The following is a 22,635-nucleotide window of genomic DNA, read 5'->3' on the forward strand; positions in this document are numbered from 1 at the left end:
GGATGTATGCTGAATCGTAAGCGAAATGCCTGATCTGCGCTATATTCTTTCGTATAGAAAAATAACTAAAATTTACACATACATTTAAAATTTTGTTGAAGATGTAGGTTTACTGTGGGTGTGTTATGTCCATGATAAAAAAAAATTGGTTGTCTGTAAAGTCGGTTTACGAACGATAGTTTAACGTCACAACGTCATAACAAAACATTGATGAAATGTTTTTACTTTTACGAATAAAATACACATACTTTTACGAATACTTTTACGAATAAAATTGAATCATTTTTATTGAATTATCACTATTTTGTATGGATACAAAGGAGTGAATGAAATATACAATTTAATTGATAAATTTACTTTTATTTGCACTAATTAATTCAAATATGTTTATTACTTTAACGAAGAGATTATTTTAACTATAACTTTTATACATGTTTGCTATTTAACTTCTTCCAATCTGTGTTATTCTGTTAAGGATAGGACGATGATAGGAAAAGTAGGAAACGAATGGGAGTGTTTCAAGTTTAATGTGCCTCGAAAAAGTCAAATCGATGGTTGTTCCAATCGAGTGGAAGAGATATGAATGCGGCGCAAGCGTACAATGAGCGTAACGGGACACAGCGTAACGGGACAATGTGCTTTATGGAACACTTTTTCGTGCGTGCAGCCGGCGTTCATCGATTTATTAGACGTTGTCACGTCAAAAAGCCAAGAAAACTACAAAATTAACAGCACTGATTAATATGATTATAGGAATCGAAACTTCCTTACACTACTGATGTGTTAAGAAGCTCTTTTAAAACTTCAACATGTACTGCTAGTTCCCTAAAGAGATTAGGTGGATCGTCAATTTTGTTTATGATCTTCGTCTTTATATATGCAACTTTCTGGATTGTTATCGCAGAAATGTGCATGAGTTAGCTCTAGCAGTTTTTTTTTTTTTGTAATATTCGTGGGAATATCTTTTAGGTTCCTTGCAGAAATACAATACGTACAGACCTAGAGTTCGGGTTGAGGGAGGGGGCAAAATAACAGTGTTACCTCGCACCAAAATCATTACAAAAAGTTAAATAATTGATGTGTTAACTTAAAGAAAACAATACATTACACTTATCCTACATAAATTACTGTATGACAAACCATTGCCTAAAGGTCCAAAAATGCTGTAGTTATTTATAAATTAATAATTAGTGAAAATAAGCATATTTATAAATTATATTAAATCTAGATTTAGACGGTTTTATATTTGCGGTAACTACTCTATTTACTAGTATTTGACATTTTTGAAATTATGTGATACTCTCAGATAACAATAGAAATTATTTAATGTTCAATGGTTCAATAGGAATTAAGGGAGTTCATTAAATACAGTACCTTAAGGAGCAAACTCTCATGTCATATGTCGCTCTACGTGTATGCTGTTAATCCTACATTGTACTGCTTTACCATCCTCTGTGGTCCAGTAATTTTATTACGTATCGGAAACTATTTTGAATCGATTGTGGTCGGTATCATCAAATATCGAACTCGTCATTTGCCATCTGCGCACGCATGCAACAAATCACCTGTAAATAGCATAGAGACGAAAAATAATTTAAGGAAAGCACGTGCTTGTGTTATTTGGTAATGGCTGAAGCGGCTACCGAAAAGTTATCCAAGAAGTAAGGGTATTTTGTATGTGTGCCAAAGTAGGGTTGGAGACAGCCTGTTTGTGTAACGTTATTATGTAGTTTATGAGTCGAACAGGGTACGATTTTGTTAGGTTAGAGCCATATGTAATGCAGGAGGTTTTTCGTGTCATCAAAATATTTGAAATGTATAAATTATTCTGTTATTGCATTAATTTTGATTACTTATAAATTTTGATATCAAGAAAATTATGAATTAACTTCTTGGTGACATTTTTATTTGCTTTGATCTACGATCCTAGTGACGTATGTAATAACTTATATTTTAGACAGAAACTGAAATTCATAACGTAATTGTAGACATATTTATATTATTGTATAATGAGAGCTGATGGTCTGTGGCGCTAACCATTGTGAAATTTCTCATACATTGTGTAATGATATAATCACATATGATTAATGTACCTATACTATTAGCTATATGAAATTTGGGTAAATATGTATTGTACGGATTAGCGCCAAAAAAAATCGTACAAATATAAAATAACTTTCATTATATGCTCTTTTACGTCCTCTTTTCAAAACCGCCTGCGGAGATTAAAAATTCCAATTACTTTTGGAGATATCGCCGTTCTTATTTTGCAATACAAGCCCTATGTAATCATTCAACAGACGCCATTTTATATTTTGCCGTGTGTGCGTGAATGCCTAAATAACAGAAATTTTCCATTAGGTAAGGTTAGTTACATTATAAATACTTCAAAATAAACGGAAATTAAAAATAATATCAATTAATTTTACTTGTATAGTTTTAAGTATTTATAATGTAACTGACCTGACCTAACAAAACGGGACAAAGGTAGATTAGGTCAGGTCAGCTACAGTATAAATACTTTGAAACTGAACGGACATTAAAAATAATAAAAATTAATTTTAATGGTTGTTTAGTTTTAAAGTATTTATAATGTAGCTGACCTGACCTAACAAACCGGGAAAAAGGATGAACAGTAGGAACTCACGTAATTTTCTTTTTACGTGATGTAGTCGTTCAACTACGTCGCGAAAAAAATAAATAATAATACTTGTAAACAAGCAACAATGGTGAACGCGGGAAGCCTACGATTCACTCATCCTTCTAGACATACCCGAATACTCACGTTGGCAAGCCTTCTTTCAACAGACGATCGTGCATCTTCGGTTTTTTTTTTTATTATTGTAAATAAATATGCAACTCATGAAAACTAATGGTCAATTAGGTTATGTTAGCTACATTATAAATACTTCAAAACATTGTGGATGGTTGATTTGGTTAGGATAGCTACATTAAAAATACTGTGAAATCATGTAAACGGTTTCCTAGCGCTGGATAGCTACATATTAAAATGTATTTGCTAAGCAACCATAAAATGATTTTACAGTTTTTTAATGTAGCATACTTACCTAATATAACCAACCATCTACAATGTTTTAAAGTATTTTTAATGACTTCTTGCTAATTTTAAGAAAAGAAGGCTTGCCAACTTGAGTATTCGGGTATGTCCAGAAAAATGTGTGAATCGTAGGCTTCCCGCTCAACGCCGCATCAGTGCACAACATGAAAATTAAAAAATTCCATATCTCCTAAAGTATTTGGAATTTCTGATCTCAGCCGGGTTTAATGAAAAGAAGAAGTTAAAGAGCACAGAATAAAGGTATTTTCGGATTTTTAAAATTTTTTTTTAAAAAAATCGCCAAAAAATTAATATTAAAAAATTCGATATCTCCAAAAGTAATTGGAATTTTTCATCTCCGCAGGCGGTTCTGAAAAGAGGACGTAAGATAGCATATAATGAAAGTTATTTCATATTTGTACGATTTTTTTTGGCGCTAATCCGTACAATACATATTTACCGAAATTTGAAAGCACAGATAATTCCTTTTAAGAATGTTGTAATTTTAATGCTTAACAACACCTCACGGTAGTTGAGTGTTCAGATCACTTACCTCCCACCAAGACGATCTGAGTTGAATTCCTGGCGGGGTCAAAGCAGTATTCTCCGCAAGTGGGAAAGGTGTTTCCCCCTCCAATGAATTTCTTCAGTGCACAGTTTTAATCTCACTAACCTTCATTATCTCTAGAGACCATGATGTTTATGAGACAAATAACTCAATCTTTTTCAACACCTTGATTGGTGGGAGTCTTATTAGGTTACTGAACATTGCAAAACAAGTGTGCATTTGTGTAACTGTATAGCAATAATACTCGCAGGCTTCTACATTGTGTTGCATTAAGAATGATTTTGCCATTGTGACTGTCGATGAACTTATTTTTGCCATTTATTAAATCATACAAAGTATTTCATTTCGTAAAATAGGATACTATGCAGGGCCGCAACTGGGAGGAAAAGGGGGGGGGGGGGGGGCAAGCGGGGCATACGCCCCGGGCGCAAAGCTGTGGGGGCGCCGAAATCGCTTGCATTGTAATTACTACTACAACTGGTAACTGGTAAAAAGTTTTTAACTTGCATGCCAGTAATGTCTAATCTGATTTACAATATAACATCTCAACATATTTATTTTAAAATACTCTGAGAAAAATGTTGAGTTCATCATTAACATAAAAAATTGTAAAGGGAGAAGTTAGAAAGTTTTAATGCGTTCTCTGTACAAATACAGTACAATGTTGTCAGAGAGGGTGGTACCACTGGCAGTGATGAATGGCATCCTCTATTTGCTATGATGATATCATCAAAATCTTTGCTGCAAAAAGGTCTCACAAGTTGAATTTGAATCTTTAAAAAACATTTATGACAACAATTTAATGAACAAATCTAGTGATTATACGGACTGCTTTATGGACATAGTGGGTTCATGCATGGAAGTTACAGTAGCACAGAAACTGTTACATGTAGGTATGGAAAATGCTTAAATAGCGCCATTGGTGTGGTATGTGCAAAAATAGAGGGGGGGGGGGGAAGCGCATGAATCCATTCATGCCCCGGGTGCGAGAGACTCTAGTTGTGGCCCTGATACTATGTCAACTTATTGGTGTTACTTCATGGTTTAGTGTTAGATCTTTCTGAACCATTTATTTCCTTGCAGATAAGTTGCGATAATTGTGATGGAGTGGTGCTGAAACTAAGTGTAACCATGCTACTATCTAGAACACTGCGCAGAACATTCCGAAAACTTTCTCCCAATTTCCAAAGCAGATTGTTTTTACTGTCGTCCCGAGCTAGTTCTGATGGATCGCCCCAACTGAGTAGGTGTGTTGGCTTATTTAAAAAAAAAAACTATTTTGTAGTCATTGATATGTTGAATGTTAGCTATATTGTCATTTAATATGTAACATTTTATTCGTAGTGAGCTGAAGCGAAGGTTGAAAGCAGAGCAGAAGGCCAAGGAAAAGTTGGAGAAGGAAAAAGTTGTGCAAGAGACGCAGGTTGCCAAAAAGAAACCAGTCAGTGAAGCAGAAGAAGTGAGCCCAAACGTAAGTGCGAGTCTGTGTAACAGTCTTTCAGTACTCCGGTGTCATTGCCTTTTGTCCCTTCCTTTGGAATAGGACAGCTTGGTAAAGAGCTCGGGGGGTACTGATTTAGTTCTATCAGTAAATTATCAGTATTGACAAAGAACAGGCCACTAATAACTTTAGAATGTGAACTGCAATCGGTATTAAATCATCTAAATGTTGGGGAAAATCTCTCTCCCTCTCTCTTGCTCTCTCTTTTAATATATATATATATATATATATCACAGACTCTATATCTCTCGTTCCATTCTTTAGTAATTCAGTTGGGGCTCTTATATCAGACTCTTTGGTTCTGCACTGTCTGTAATTCTGGAACCAATCCAGCTTCTTACGTTGTTGTGATTGTTTCGGAAAGGTTTTATTTATTTATTTATTTTTTATTTTTTTTAAACCTTGACCACCATGTCATGCCCCTGCCTTCATTTTAAGTTCACTCAGTGTTTAGTTCATGCTTTTTTGAAGAAGAGATTTGAATCATTGACACAATATGATATCTGAGATTTTTAAATGATTAGGTAAGCTTGTGTATATATATTTTTTCCCATAGAGAAGCTTATCACATCATGTTTTAAGTATTATTGTTCTGTTTGGTTTTTTCTTTCATATTCACATTAAAACTATATCAGGGTATCCACAGGTTGCGAGTCACAAAGAATTAACAGAACTGGTCACGGAAGTCAGAAAACTTAAGTTTCCCAGCAGTCTTTTAGCTAACTTGCATTTCGTTTTTTTGACTCCTGGCAGTGTCCTGTTAAAAATATGGACATTCGTGGGAAAAGGAAAATGATATTTTTATTGTCGTGCAACTGAATGTGCTGGTCAATACCTAGTTTCAATTCATGATTTCGTATAATGATGTGATTGTACCGGATATTTTATCTTGAGCGTTTATAAAACCGTCCCGAGGATAAGTTATCAGGAAAGAATATCGAGATATCCTGGGATAAATGAGCAAAACCATCGTTGAAATTTAAGTTCCAGGTTGGGTTTTAAAATGCTTGGAAGAGTAAATGTTTCAAATTTTCTGGGGGATGGCCTCCAAAAAAAAAGTAAAAATTAAACTGTGACATGAAAAAATTCTAAAGAAAGTTTTATTTAAGGGTCCTGAAAAAGTCTTTAAAAATTAGTTAACAAAGTATTTGTAGACGGTCTGTATAATGACGTTCAATAATATGGTAAAATTACTAAATCTGACAAGACCATGGTCCTGAACTTTATCATTGTAGGCCTACTCATACTTTAACACTTTCAGTGATGCACTGAAACAGTAAAGTTACTGAAGTGCTGTTAGAAGCCAGACCCCAAATGGCTGAATTTTTGTAAGTTGTTGAGTATTCCGGTAGCTCTTCGTGCCGTTGGACCACGTAAGGATGACCAAGTGGGCGTGCGGTGACGCAGCGTGGCGGTAAGCTGTGCTGGTGCTGTTTCAGGAGTTCTTCAGGTTGAGAACCCAGGCGGTCGCCCAGTTGAAGCAGAGCGACGAACACCCCTACCCACACAAGTTCCACGTGTCGATATCCCTCGAAGAGTTCATCGACAAGTACAACGGCATAAAAGATGGCGAGATCATCGATTCAGTCGAAGTCAGCCTGGCAGGTAGCACTGTTCCAGAATAACCAAATTATTTTCGTTTGAAATTAGCTCATACATTTTTAAATTATGACTTTTTAGTTTTGGTTCGCAAGATAAATTAGCAAACTCTCTTTCCCTGTGGTACATTTCTATCAAAGATGTGTTAATTTCTATTTTTTTTTTCCCACATCCAGAATAACCATCTTGATATAAACTTGCTCTTATACAAAAGTTGGCTTCCTGCAAATATTGTTAATATCCACCCCATTCTTAAATCTCTAATACCCACTACATATGTCCATCCTTGAATTGAATCAATCAGGTGAATGTAAGAAACCATTGATTGTAAGATGCAATATTTGAGTTCAAGGAGTATAAAAAAAAAAATGCAACTTAGAATCAAGTACATTTTGCGGTTCATGAATTCGGAAACTCCGTCGGTCAAGTGCACTGGCACTGAATGTTTGTGCCGTAGTAGACGCTAGACGACCGGGCGCCGTGCCGCAGGGGTTTGTGGTGGAACGGCGGGGGTTTGTGGTGGAATGGCGGGGGGTTTGTGGAGGAACGGCGGGGGGTTTGTGGTGGAACGGCGGGGGGGTTTGTGGTGGAACGGCGGGGGGGTTTGTGGTGGAACGGCGGGGGGGTTTGTGGTGGAACGGCGGGGGGGTTTGTGGTGGAACGGCGGGGGGGGATTTGTGGTGGAACGGCGGGGGGGGGTTTGTGGTGGAACGGCGGGGGGGAGTTTGTGGTGGAACGGCAGGGGGGGTGTTTGTGGTGGAACGGCGGGGGGGTTTGTGGTGGAACGGCGGGGGGGTTTGTGGTGGAACGGCGGGGGGGTTTGTGGTGGAACGGCGGGGGGGTTTGTGGTGGAACGGCGGGGGGGTTTGTGGTGGAACGGCGGGGGGGTTTGTGGTGGAACGGCGGGGGGGGGGTTTGTGGTGGAACGGCGGGGGGGGGGGTTTGTGGTGGAACGGCAGGGGAGTTTGTGGTGGAACGGCGGGGGGGGGGGGGTTTGTGGTGGAACGGCAGGGGGGTTTGTGGTGGAACGGCGGGGGGGTTTGTGGTGGAACGGCGGGGGGTTTGTGGTGGAACGGCGGGGGGGTTTGTGGTGGAACGGCGGGGGGGTTTGTGGTGGAACGGCGGGGGGGGGGGTGGGTTTGTGGTGGAACGGCGGGGGGGTGGGTTTGTGGTGGAACGGCGGGGGGGGGGGGTTTGTGGTGGAACGGCGGGGGGGGGTTTGTGGTGGAACGGCGGGGGGGTTTGTGGTGGAACGGCGGGGGGGTTTGTGGTGGAACGGCGGGGGGGGGGGTTTGTGGTGGAACGGCAGGGGAGTTTGTGGTGGAACGGCGGGGGGGGTTTGTGGTGGAACGGCGGGGGAGTTTGTGGTGGAACGGCGGGGGGGTTTGTGGTGGAACGGCGGGGGGGTTTGTGGTGGAACGGCGGGGGGGTTTGTGGTGGAACGGCGGGGGGGTTTGTGGTGGAACGGCGGGGGGGTTTGTGGTGGAACGGCGGGGGGTTTGTGGTGGAACGGCGGGGGGGTTTGTGGTGGAACGGCGGGGGGGGTTTGTGGTGGAACGGCGGGGGGGGTTTGTGGTGGAACGGCGGGGGGGGGTTTGTGGTGGAACGGCGGGGGGGGTTGTGGTGGAACGGCAGGGGAGTTTGTGGTGGAACGGCGGGGGGGGGTTTGTGGTGGAACGGCGGGGGGGGGGTTTGTGGTGGAACGGCGGGGGAGTTTGTGGTGGAACGGCGGGGGGGGTTGTGGTGGAACGGCGGGGGGGAGTTTGTGGTGGTACGGCAGGGGGGGGGTTTGTGGTGGAACGGCGGGGAGGTTTGTGGTGGAACGACGGGGGGGGTTTTGTGGTGGAACGGCGGGGGGTTTGTGGTGGCACGGCGGGGGGGTTTGTGGTGGAACGGCAGGGGGGTTTGTTGTGGAACGGCGGGGGGGTTTGTGGTGGCACGGCGGGGGGGTTTGTGGTGGAACGGCAGGGGGGTTTGTTGTGGAACGGCGGGGGGGTTTGTGGTGGAACGGCGGGGGATTTTGTGTTGGAACGGCGGGGAAGGTTGTGGTGGAACGGCGGGGAGGTTTGTGGTGGCACGGCGGGGGGGGTTTGTGGTGGCACGGCGGGGGTGTGTGTGCAGGGCGCGTGCACGCCATACGGGAGTCCGGGGCCAAGCTGATATTCTACGACCTGCGCGGCGAGGGGGTGAAGATACAGGTGATGGCAAACGCCAACCTGTACTCGTCCGAGGAGGCGTTCGCCGCGGACACGGACAAGCTGCGGCGCGGCGACATCATTGGCTGCGTCGGCAGCCCGGGCAAGACCAAGAAGGGGGAGCTGTCCGTCGTGCCCAAGAAGATCCGGCTGCTGTCCCCGTGCCTCCACATGCTGCCGCACCTGCACTTCGGCCTCAAGGACAAGGTTCGAGCTGCGGCTCTCTCACGCTTTACCTCCGTGAAAGTCACTGAAATGGTCGAGTGACCAATGAAAATTCATTTAGCTCCTGTTTAATTATCTTCTCTAAGGAAAATACTGAATATGCAAAGATGCCCCTATGTTTGGGATGCCTTGACATATAAAATGCTCTCAAAAGTAGGGCAACCTCAACTGTAATGACATTGACTGTATGATGGCCTCAAGTGTAAAATGACTTCAGTAATTAAAAGAATAACGTAAATATAATGCAGTATGTTATCAAAAATGTCTTCGGAATTATTTACAATTTCATTGTGGTCTAGTTTACACAAAACATTGCATTATTTTTAATTTTGCATTTATTAAATAACAATGCTGTTATAATGCAATTAATGTTAGTTTTTCTATAAGTATTTGATGGTTGGCAAATGTAGTGTAATTAAGTTACATTCATCTCTTGGATATGGCCGCTGCAGTAATAGAAAATTGTAGGCTAAGAATAGAGGTATCACAATTTACTGGACTGGAAAGTTCGTAAAAGATCAGTAAGAATATTACTATGACAAGGTAAATCAAGAATAGATATTGTTCTGTTTAGGTGGTGTTCTATTTCAGCACTCTATACAAATTTTTTGATAGTTTGAATCTGCTCTTGCAAGATTTATGTTATATGAACAGTATGTTACTCCAAACAATAATTGACAGTAAGTAACTGGTAGACACACACGTAGCAGGCTGAGCAACGACGCGGGTGTGTCTCGCCAGGAGACGAGGTTCCGGCAGCGGTACCTGGACCTGATCCTCAACGAGAAGGTGCGCCAGAAGTTCCACGTGCGGGCGCAGATCATCTCGTACGTGCGCCGGTTCCTGGACGACCTCGGCTTCCTCGAGGTGGAGACGCCCATGATGAACATGATCGCGGGCGGCGCGACGGCCAAGCCGTTTGTCACCCACCACAACGAGCTCAACATGGACCTGTACATGAGGATAGCGCCGGAGCTCTACCACAAGGTGGGCGCTCGGTCAGTCCGCGTCATTTGGAACTCCTTGTTAACTCTGACTGTGATATTATAGTTTAATAACATGCTACAGTGGAAGCTTTTTAATCTGGTATTCTTTAGTTTGAAACAATCTGCTGTCGATACTTAGTTCAGTACGGAGTTGTTTCCTGCAGCTGGTTTCATTTCACGGGTACATTTTTCTTGGTATTCCCATTAAAACTTTATCGAAGTTTGATTATTAAAGACCATTGTATCGGAAATAAACTGCACATATTGAAATAAAACCATTCTCACTAAAAATTATTGTCTTTAAAGATATAATTTACATAAAAATAAACCCAAAAACTAGTACAGTAGAATCCCGCCGATGCGACCCCCCTCTGATGCGTCCATTCCGTTTATACGACCGATTTTTGAGGAACCATGAAAAATTTGAGCAGAGAAAGTAGAAAATTTGAGTAAAATCGGTTGAAAAACAAGTCTGTTACACTTTGTTGGGTGCTGTGTGTTCACAATTATCTTGGCGAGCGCTGTACTGTAAGCAGGCAGGCATACAAAAGACGGCTAAAAATAGATACCACCCCTCTAGACTGTCCACGCGGCAGTGTCTAGCCGAGCTCGGCGCGTCCACTATCGCACGAAAAGCCGTCTCAGCTGTCATGTTATCTTACCTGCCCGCACGAAAAGCCGCTGTGGTAGCTTCTGCGAGAGCGTAAGAAACTCGTCCGGCCAGGCTGGCGGTAGCGGCGGCTCGACGTCATAGTAAACAGCAGTTTCTGCTGAAAAAACACTAATACCTCGAATTTTATTGAATAGAAAAATTTAGCAGGGCCGTAAATATATTTATTTTACTGCATAGTTACTTTTCCATCTGCATTCCAAGGGAAGCCTACAACTCGCGTAGTTTCGGTTCCCTGCAAGAATTTCCGAAGATTTCCGAAGTTATTAACGCCACTTCACCCGCTAAATCAGAAGTTTCGAATGAAAACAAGCATGTTGTGACTGATCTAACCTAACCCTTCGATTTTTTTAATTTCAATTTTTGAGAGAAATCCGAAGTTGCACGAACGTGGTAGGGAACCGAAACTACGTGAGTTGTAGGCTACCGGCATTCCAACATGTTTTTTTCTTTCTTTTTTTTTACGCCGCGAAGGGACGTGGAAAAGATAATTGCTTGAGCTGTCAAAATAAACATAGCTGACGGCAAGGGCGAGAGCGCATCCTGTCGGTCTGTCGCTGTGATTATCTACTCCAAAAACATGTCACAGCATTTCAGGATAGCATTGTTCTTATATCTTTCGTTTATAGCCGAATGTTTTCTACCTGATCCACACAAGTTCCTTCGCCACGTTTTGAACGAAAATAACAACCAGCCAGCTAGCATAGCCGAACTCGCGTGACGCGAATTCCTTTAGCGCAAGAATTTTTTCGATTTTTTTTTTGGGGGGGGGGGGGGGGTAAAAATTGGCCCGAATTCTCTATTACGACCATTCCGTTTATAAGTCCGTTTTTTCGGAAACCGTGAGGGGTCGCATCAACGGGATTCTACTGTACGTAGTGAATATCTTCACAATGTTAAGCTATCCAATTAAATTTCTCATTGCAATGCAGAATATTCTTTATATTAATCTCATAATTTCCAACATTAAATGGCTGGGTATTATAAATATCATCAAATGTTTTAAAGATAAAAAGTACTAAATAGAATTGCTTGGATTTTTGCTTCTAACCGCATCGAAGGCTAAGATTTCATTGATGATGCCATAATCAGGGTAGCAGTTATCTTCTAGGTGGACTGAAAAAGTCTGCGAAATCTTCGCTTTTGATGTGGTTGCAACTCAGAAGATAAGCAACTACAGACAATGGCCGCAAAAGCCCGTGACCCTTTTAAAGATAAATAGTCATGTTTTTCGATGAAGCCAATAAGGAACGTTGGTTCCAGATGCTGGTTGTCGGTGGTATAGACAGAGTATACGAGATCGGCAGGCAGTTTCGGAACGAAGGCATCGACCTGACTCACAACCCAGAGTTCACGACATGCGAGTTCTACATGGCGTATGCGGACTACAATGATCTGATGGTGATTACGGAGAATATGTTGTCAGGTGAGTACTGGCATTCTGCGCTGAAGTGTCATGTTGGGGACTTGGAATCTGACATATTTAAACTCGAACATAGTTAAAATATGAAATATTTACTATTTCAGGAAATTATTATGGAAGATAGCTGAGTACAGCACTGACGTCCCAACCCTGAATAATTGTTGTGGTTGAAGTTGCCAGTTTAATCCACTGCTAGAGTAGATTCAATGGGATGATTCTTATTGTTATTTTTGTATTATTTTTCTCTTTGTATATTTTTATACTTTGTGTTCAATTGTATATGCTTGTACGTTTTCCATTTTGTGTTGGTCACTGCAGGTATGTGATGCTCTCGCCCTGCGTGTGTGGGCCAATTGCTGATGTGCCTACCTATTGCGAATTCTCCTCAGATAGTGCTTACCTGCTCTTGGTACTGACATGTGGGAGTGTGCTTGGGTCTGCAGTGACTATTGTATCCTTGTCTGTATGTGTCGTGCCCACCGTTGAAGCCCTCGGTTGTTGATGGACACGTGACAAATACTTATAAATAAGTAGTTTCATCAAAGTGCATATCTGAATCGAAGAATTCTTTACTAGTGGGGATTGTGTGGGACGAAGCTGAGTGTAGGGGGTTTGAGGGTATACCAGTTTTCCTCTCACCCTATCAGTTCTTGTCCACTATACCCAGCCTCCCCTGACTGAGGCAAAGCGATTGTATAACTTTGGACTCATTTTCTGTAAGGATCTTGATTAGAATCCTGGCTCGGCCATCCTTATGTTTGTATTCCTCAGTACACTGGAACTACTCCGGACTATTGCCGGTATTATTATTTTGACACAAGCTTTGGCTGATTTCCTTCCCCCGATATTTTTGATCTCATTGCTTTTGAGATTTTCCAACTCTAATGATGATGTCACGGTGATGTACAGCTAAATGAAATGATCCTCATTCAGAATGATTCTAACTAAATTTTTTTTTTTCGTGGAGAAATTTTTTGAAGCTGAGTTTCTTCGTGTTGTTAAGTATCTTTGTTCAAGCCGAAGTTGTTTCGGGAACATGGTGACTTGAAAGCTCGATGTTTGCTGAAGCGCCTGCGAACAGAGTGCAGCCTAGCGGTGTCCCGCAGGCATGGTGAAGAGCATCCACGGCTCGTACAAGGTGGTGTACCACCCCGGCGGCCCGGACGACGAGGGGGTGGAGGTGGACTTCACGCCGCCCTTCAAGCGCATGAGCATGTTCCCGGCGCTGGAGGCGGCCCTGGGCGCGAAGCTGCCCGCCCCGGACTGCCTGGGCTCCCCGGAGGCGGCCGGCCTCCTCAGCGACCTGTGCGAGAAGCACCAGGTGGAGTGCCCCCCGCCCCGCACCACCGCCCGCCTCCTTGACAAGGTGGGCCGCGTCCAGCGGAAACACTGCTACTTACTCTTTAGTGGTGTTCCCAATTTTCTGACATGCAAATCTCGAATTCAAATCCCAAAGAACACCTCGAATCCGAATCTAGGTCACAAGGGACATAAATAAAATAATATCCAAGGAATTAAAAATATTAACTATATTACATATTACAGGATAAGGATGAATAAAAAAAATTGACCTACTAAACTTGAGAGGTTATGATGAGGCTTAATTTTTTAATTTACTTTTTTTCCTATAATATTTCTCTTTGAATATTTTTCCTAAGGATTTAACTGTTTTTGAGGATTAGATTGACCCATATTTACTCATTAGTAGGGTCAAGATTTTATGGTGAATTGTGATAAAACTGAAATAACACAGAAAAGCATTTTAATACACCATATAACACCGAAATTCAAGGTAATACATCACAAAGCACCAAAATGAAATTAAACTCATGAAACTAATCAGCATTTTTCAATCAAACCATAAATATAATGACAAATACGTAATCTTTTAAATATTTAATTCAATAAAAGTAATTTCTTTATCATGAAGTTTACACCACATTTTAAGCAAAAAAAAAGTTTACTTTTTATATCTTAACATTGTTATTAATAATTTTTATGTTACATTTTAGTACTCTACGAAACACAAAAATACTTAACAGATTAATTTTATTAGTTCTGACATGCTTATTACAAATCATAGTAAATTGTAAAACAGCTTCATGTATCAGTCAAAATGACACTGTTTGAAGAAATTATATCATAAAACTTTGTGTGTCATATATATCTTTTTAATTATCAGATTTCATAAAAAATAAAACCAATATAATTAGGCATGGTCGGGCAGAGAAATTTGACTTTGGGCGGGCTCGGGCGGGTAATTGTCCAAAATTTTCGGGCTCGGGCAATCTCGGTCGGGCATCAAAATCAGTTAATGAAATAAATTTTGAACATAAAATAGTCTTACTTAAATTTGCATTGACAAACCTGAACTGTTTTTATTTATTTACTATACCGCACTGATATGAAAGTTAAACATTAAACTAAAAAATAGAGTGCATATTAATCTTGGAAATAAAGTGCTTATTAACTAAATTGTGTTTGGGTAGCTGCTTGAAGGTTCATTGTCACTGTTGATTGTTTGACCTACACTTCCACTGGTATCCATTTTGGTAAAATAATGACATGAATTAAATAGAAACAATTCACAACCACTTTCTGTAAATGCCATGCAACTACAATGTGTGTAATTAAAGTCAGCTTATAATCCTTCTCGCACACAGCAAGCAGATCCACCGGCCTTGAACACTGCTTTGTGACTATTGAGCAGTGAGCATCCGCCGTGCGTACGCGTGCGCGCGTGTGTGTGTGTGTGTGAGAGAGAGAGGCGGGCGACCAGCTGCATCGTTAGTCAGCCAGCGAGAGTAACGGTAAATGTTGACCTTGACCACTTCCGCTTGCTGCAGGGCTCACTCTCTTATATCTGTCTCCCCCTCCCACAAACACACTTGCTGACCGGGCACCTTCTTTATCTTATCTCTCACACACACTCACTTCACCGGCTGGTGCCGGGACGGCGGCGGCGTGGCATGTTCCTGCAGCTGCCGCGCGTTCCAAAAAAAAAGAAGCTTTGTTTACTTGCGCCGTGCGGTATTGCTGTTTTCCAAGGTGCCCGATATTTTCGGGCACTGAAATACCCGCCCGGAATTTCGGGTATACTTGATACCCGAAACACTGCCCGAAATTTCGGGTACCCGACCATCCCTAAATATAATAACACCAATTCCTCCTGTTTTAACAAAGAAATTGGCTTGCAAATAAAAACCATAAAATCTTGTCTCGCTCATTAATCACCAATACGGAACCTTATTGTGGCAGCAGTTATCTGTATGCCATCACAGGACTTGTGATCGGGAAGGACAGAAATGAAATTCATTTTAAAAACTTTAGAAGAGTGTTGTGTGCTCGTGATTACAGTCATAGTTAATATATTACTGACCAAATAACTATAACGTAACAGCTGCCGTTAATTTTATGTTCACAGTTCTTACATTCTATCTTGTTGTTTGCTTGCGTGATGCGCGCAGTCGTCGTTGCAATAGTTGTGCCGAGCGCCGAGCGTGATGGCTGAGTCGTCGGTGTGGCGCGTGTCCGCAGCTGGTGGGGGAGTTCCTGGAGGAGAAGTGCCTCAGCCCCACGTTCATCTGCGACCACCCGCAGGTGATGAGCCCGCTGGCCAAGTGGCACCGCTCCGTGCCGGGCCTCACGGAGCGCTTCGAGCTGTTCGTCGTCAAGAAGGAGGTGTGCAACGCCTACACCGAGCTCAACGACCCGGCCGTGCAGCGCGAGCGCTTCGAGCAGCAGGCCAAGGTACGGCAGCTCGGCACTCTCATGCCGATCAGGCCCGGGCGAGCGCTAGTTTCCATGCAAAGCCAATGTCGAATTGAATGTTTAAAGTGTTTGCGAACTCAATTCAAATCACGAATGTTGTTCTCGGCGAAGCTGTCATTACACTCGTTTCATGAAATACAGGATTGAAGTAAAAGAATATATAATTAATCAGGTCCTGTGTGTAAACATATAAATGATGCATAACGTTAATAATGAGCATTCATGAAAGCAAACGGAGTACCACCTTTTTTTTTTTTTAAGTAACCAGCTTTAGTCGAGCATAAGTTATACAACACAAAAAAAAAAAAAAAACTAAATGAGCGAATCTTAGGCTTCCAATGTTTTAAAGCTTTGCGACAAATGTGAAGCTTCACGTCACAACCAAAGCTTCAAATAAAACGAATGGTGAATTTCCTGGCGAAGCCAAATCGAATATTTGAGCTCTAGACTGATTCTCTTGGTCAAAGCTTCGCACGGGCCTCGTGTCGATGCGCACGAGGGAGTGACCCGCGCGTGATTGGCCCCCAGGACAAGGCGGCCGGCGACGACGAGGCACAGTTGGTGGACGAGAACTTCTGCACGGCGCTGGAGTACGGGCTGCCGCCCACGGCCGGCTGGGGGCTGGGCATCGACCGCCTCACCATGTTCCTCACCGACTCCAACAACATCAAGGTACCCTCCGCAGGCTGCTGCGATCATTCCGACCCGACCATCAAACTGTTCACGAATGTCGATGATTTAAACATAGAGTGAAACCTTTTTACCCCTTTCATGCTTCACGGGAGTCCAGTATAAACAATGCAACATGGCAATGCATTTTTCTTAAACCTGTAAATTGTTGATTATGAAAATCGTTTTGATGAACCAACTGATCATGTTATACATAAAAATAGTGCTTTTTAAATAATTTTTAATCAAAATCATAATTTATTTGGCACATATAAAAAGCATTTTCAGAAAACAAATCCAAATTTCCTCAAGGAAATTTTTGGCTTCATGAATGTTACACTCTTTTCAGTTTAAAATTTTGTGAGCAAGTCCAACTTTCTCTATATATTTGTTGGTAATGAATAATAACAAAAAAATTATTTATCTTAAATGTTGAATTAAATATAAAATTATTCACGAATATTGAATATTATTTGAATACTCGTAGACCCCTACAGCGCTACCTCACCCACTGCGCGTTCTGCCTCCCTCTCAAGACGGTCTCCTACAATCAACGTGATGTAGGGGAACTCGTGAAAGAATCATTCGCCTGGTGCTGATTGGAAACTCTAAATCAGATTTGCTGCACCATAATTCAAACCCATATTATCTTTTCTTGATGGATGAGTTTACTAAGTGAATATTTTTCAAGTAAAATTACATTACATAAAAATATTTTGTTTTTACATTTAAAAAAAAGTAGATGTTTCTGTAGTTATGTAAACCTTAAAAAAAAAAAATACTTCATTTGATATTTTATTGTTTTATTTTGTTCAAAAATATAAAATTGTGTCCAGTCTACAAGAAATAGGGAGAAGTAGTTTCATGTGTACAGTTGAAGACAACAAATAATCAGTTAAACGTTGTCGTCTGATTGCAGGAGGTGTTGTTCTTCCCGGCCATGAAACCAGACGACCCCAACAAGCACAAGGAAGATGACATTGCGAACGGCGTGGCAAATGGCGTCTAACGGCTGCGTGTAGTATCTAGGAGAGTGAGCTATTTATTGATTCAGGATACCTTGCCGAGCATCAGCCTATCATGTCCTTATTTCATTCATATGCCACATTCTGTGTTAAGTCATATACAGAAACTGCTGGAATATTTTAATTAAATTTAAAGTAGTATTTCCGTCTTGCATAATTCAATTTTTTTTATTATTTCTTCATTTTATTGCACTTGTTTAAAGGGAGTGGTTAGCTGTTTGGTTGTAACCAGATTTTGATGATAATCAACATAAAAAAAAAGACTTAAATTAGACTGAATTGTCACAATGATTAATAAAGTTTTAATAAAATAAACAGTTTAAATTATTAGTAGACCAATTTTACAATGAAACATATACTGAACATATATTTTTTTTTTGTACATCTCTACTGTTAAGTATAATTAGGATGGTGAAAAATGATAAAATAATACAGAATTATAAGTTTTTCCAGTATAATAGTGGGGAAGAAAAAATGTTACGTAGAAGTTTGGTAAAAAATTATTGGCGGGAAGGATAAGAAGTTTTGTTTTGGTAAAATGGGGTTTGATACAAGAATGGTTTGAGTTTTACAAATTTAAAAAATTGATATTATTTCACAAAGCAATTTTGTGTTACTTTTATTAGGTAGGCCCCAATTGAGTGACAGCATACGAATAGGATCAAGAAATTTTTTTAAACTGCAAAATACTATGGAAAAATACAAAATCCATTTAATTTGTGGATGACAGCAAAACTTTCGAAAACAAACTTATTTGTAAAATAACGTAAACTTATAATTAGCTGGACCCGGATTATCGGTTTTTGGGTTATCCATGCTTGAATTTAGTTATAATTATTAGTTTGTTATAATTTGAAGCTGTAAATAAAACAATGGCATCACTCCGATATACAGTGAAACCTCTTTAATACAAACCTGAAGGGACCTAAAATTTTGCAGTTTGTATTAAAGAGGTTTGTATTAACAGGTGCATATGCTCACATTTATAATAATCGACAAAATCAAGTATTGATTTTTTAATCGAAAATTAGTCAAATAGAGAATTAAAGAGGCTTGAAAAATTCATTGATTTTTTTCTGCACTTTTTTAGTTGCATAAATGTCCTTTACTGCACTGCAAAGTTTGTCGAAGGAAGACAAGACATCAGTGTCTACATCACTAGCAGCCAGAACATTTTCCAAGACAATTAATGCTGAAGTGGACTTCACTCTAAGAATTTTTAAAAAATATTTCAACCTCAAAATTAGTGTCAGAAATATATCGGTTACTTGTCATTAAAATTAAATCAGTTGAAAAATAAATAAAAATGGAAGTATTTTACTTAATTCAATTTACACTTGCAAAAAAAAACATACGCACAATAAATCTACATGGAAATTAAAGTCTTTTTCAATATCCTGAAGTCTGAAATATGTTTACTCATGTCATCAAATGTAGAGCTGTACTGAAGAAGCCGATTTTGCCAATATTTAGTTGAATCGGCATTTCTGCTGACTTCCGATACGCTTGTTAATTTTCGGCCAATATTACTGAAAAACCTAAAAATCCACTATTACCCTTTTCGCTTTTCGTAGTAGTACTGCATTTTTTCAGATCGCATTATTTCTTCGCAACATGTGCCAAAAGGACATATAAAAATTTAACATCCTATTTTTCAATAATGTTCTTTATTTTTAATATGTCATAAATAACAACATTACCGTCACGGTAAATATACATCTCGGTTGTTACGGTAACTGTAGTGCAAATGTGGTAGCTATCGTGCTTCTGTAGTAATTATGGTATCAACAAAGAATCTAGTTCTTTTTATGGTAATTATCTTAGGATAACAATAGGGTTTGTACTGTAGTTATGGTATATCATCAAATTTCTTCGTAAGTTGTTTTGCATTTGTCTTTTCTTCATATTTACGTGCTCCATTACTTGGCTGCAGATTTAAGTTGATTTTTACTACTGTATACTATCGTTACTGTTTTTATGATGGTTTCTTTCTTAGAAATGGTTATTTCTGCAAAATCTTTATGGTTAAACGATCATCTATTATAATTTATAGTGACGGGACCACATATTTTGTACGATCAATGTGGACAAAACGATAATTCGAGCATCGGTACAAGCGGACTTTTTTAACCTTGGTTGTATGGCAATTTTGCCGGGACCGTAGAAAGTATACGATAAGCACGGACAATCGATATATGCGAGTTCGATAGATAGAGGTTTGACTGTAGACCATTTACAGTACAAATTATTTGCCGTTAACAGAATTATAGTGAAACTGCGTGCACGTGATTAAAGTGTGCGATTCTTGTTCTAAAATTTCATTCGGTTTATCCGATAATAAAACAATAGTAAACTACGTGAGCGGACGTGAGGTTACTTCGTAATACATAATAACGAATATTTCGTATTAACCGTATTGATTGACATTAAATATGCTATCCCAGTCTGAAGGGGAATTAAAAGTGTTCAAATAAACGCGAACTTTGAAATAACCGGTATTTTATTAACGAGGTTTCACTGTACTTTTTCACTTGGCAATGTATATCCTGTTTCCAAGTCAAAAAGTTGTTTGTTCTGACCCTTCGGTCACCTACCGCCTCAGCTGTCTGATGTCACTTTCAACCCAAGGGAACTGCCTTGGCTACTACTTTGTATCTCCAGTCTCCGTCTAATTTGTTTCACGTGCCGCTATGCTACTTCCCGCCCGCCCATTGAGTGATGTGACCGCCTGGCATTCGGTTGGAGGGATACTGGGAAAATCTAAAAAAACAATCTACCGCGTTTTATCACACAATTGTCTCATTGTTATTATAGTCAACATTTGGAAGGAAAAAAAGTCACAGGATGTTTTTGGTCCTGCTGTTCGGTTCTGATGTAAGTAGTAAAAACTTGTTTAAGATGTACCAGCACAATAAAATTTCCTGTTCAATGTGGTCAAATGTTTTGGTCCCACCAGTTTCTCTCTCCATGAGATGTACATTCTACGATGATACTTACGGAAACACTTTGTTAGTTACGGCACACTTATCTATTAAATTTAACGAAACATGTTTTTGTTGCATGACTAGTTAATTTAAATTGTTTGGCGTGCTTTTTGTATTCTCTGCTTTTTAATTAAACATACTTTCAATGCAACATGTTTGGTTTTTTTAATGAAAAACCTCAACAAAAATGCTTTACTCCCATAAACGTCACACCCCCACTTTTCAAACTAGATTTTAGCGTAAAATGTGCAACAATTATGTGATTAAACACGGTAGCCAGAATTTGTGTGCACAGAATGTGTGATCTTAAGCAGCGTTGAGTTAAATTCACCTCTTCTGCTGTTGTAAATGACCATGAACTAGCAATGTACGTGAAGGCAATCTTCACGTTGCTATATTGGCAGGTGGTCATGACGCCAACTTCTTTTGTTCGTGCTATTTATTTCCCATTGTTGTAACTGCAATATTTCATGAACTGAAAACTACAGCCAAAGATGCGCACAATTACTGCAGCCATCTTAGATTTATGGAAACTTTCATATGTTAGGTCTGTGAAAAGCAAGCCTTCAACAATTGTATACTGAAGTGCTCCTGGTAAAGGTTTTTCTGCATGCTAGTTTGATGAAATGACAAGGAACTGAGAAGACTGAATAGCTTAGTGTTGAAGGGTAGAAAAGTAGGTAAATTACATGGCGGGAAAGGGGGGGGGGGGGGGGGGGGTAGTGGGCAATTACATGGCGGGAAAGGGGGGGGGGGGGGGGGGGTAGTGGGCAATTACATCCTGTCCTGTCCAGCAGATGAAGAAAGACTGTGTGGTGACAGTTCTGTATTGGTCACAATCCAATAAGCTACAAGACTTTACTTGTGGTCAGAATTCTACTGAAGTCAAATATATTGTGCTACCCAAATTCGAGGTCAGCCCTTACCGTAAAATACAAGATTTAGACTATTCTGGCATTTGTCAGGTTCCAGTTAACAAGGATAATCAAAGAGTTTACTGTACTAAAATATATTCTTTAAACCCAAATCATCTCATGTGTCTTAGTGTTATAGATTAATTCAACTAATAAAATACTACTGTATCAACACGGAGCTTTCAGTTCAGATATTGCACATAGCATGAGTTCCTGACATTTTTATTAACACCAGTCACAGTAGGCAATTATATTTTTTTTTTGTTACTGGTGGCATGGAAGAGGAACCCTTTAAGAAATAAATACTGGTAATATACCGTATTTACCTGAATGTAAGACAACTATTTTTTCTCCGGGCAACGGTAAAAAATTTCACATTCGTCTTGCATTTGAAAATATTTTTGATGGTAGTTTGTCCCACATTTTTAGGCTAATACAATGTGAAATTACTTTTATGGGTACAGGCAATAAATAACTATTAACATTATAATCATTTAATGAAAAATACAGTACAATTTAAAGCTAATTTGTACACAAAAATATTATAAAAAACATCTACGGTACTAGTCGCCATGCTTTGTTTATTTGCGCTCACGCCATAGATAAAGTATGCACGAAAGAAGACGTGAAACCTAGACTTGGGAGTTGGTAAACCAGGTATTATTATTACTTATTAACCTGCAATTGGGCTTTCACCCGGTGGCAAGAACTCCCACTCACTCCCCTCTCCCCCCCCCCCCCTCCATCAGCTTTCTCCTCAGCTCCCTCCCATCCCTGACCGCCACCATTTCCTCCCCCAGCCCATTCCACTCCCTCCCCGTCCTCACCGGAAGGTGTTCCGCCCTCTCTCTGTCCGCCTCCACACCCTCTGGAGCTTACATCTGTGGTCTCTTCGTCCTCTGTACTCCCCTCTATGTACTTTGCTTCCCAATTGCCCCCATCCCCCTTCCCCCTTCAGCACCTTGAACATCCTGACCAACCTTTCCACTCTTCTTCTCCTCTGTAACGTTTCCCACCCCAACTCCTTAATCATTTCCGTTGGGCTAT

At 40.4% G+C, this 22,635-nt stretch overlaps 1 protein-coding gene across 4 annotated transcripts; it reads left to right on the forward strand.

Moving 5' to 3' along the window:
- The first annotated feature begins 1,528 nt into the window (after positions 1-1,528).
- LOC134537466 (lysine--tRNA ligase) lies at positions 1,529-18,005 on the forward strand. 4 transcript variants are annotated; one of them, XM_063377926.1, is made up of 11 exons: positions 1,529-1,674; positions 4,710-4,873; positions 4,971-5,097; positions 6,567-6,732; positions 8,848-9,128; positions 9,888-10,133; positions 12,066-12,228; positions 13,332-13,591; positions 15,763-15,975; positions 16,525-16,668; positions 17,585-18,005. In XM_063377926.1, the coding sequence occupies exons 2-11, from the start codon at positions 4,758-4,760 to the stop codon at positions 17,672-17,674; spliced, it is 1,806 nt and encodes a 601-aa protein (XP_063233996.1). In that variant the 5' UTR covers positions 1,529-1,674; positions 4,710-4,757; the 3' UTR covers positions 17,675-18,005. The 4 variants fall into 4 exon arrangements, with proteins under 4 accessions (XP_063233996.1, XP_063233999.1, XP_063233997.1 ...); XM_063377927.1 differs by having other exon boundaries at positions 1,561-1,661; XM_063377929.1 differs by lacking the exon at positions 4,710-4,873 and having other exon boundaries at positions 1,529-1,661.
- Positions 18,006-22,635: the final 4,630 nt, after the last annotated feature.

Source organism: Bacillus rossius, chromosome 12 (genome assembly GCF_032445375.1).
Source record: "Bacillus rossius redtenbacheri isolate Brsri chromosome 12, Brsri_v3, whole genome shotgun sequence".
Classification (NCBI taxonomy): domain Eukaryota; kingdom Metazoa; phylum Arthropoda; class Insecta; order Phasmatodea; family Bacillidae; genus Bacillus; species Bacillus rossius.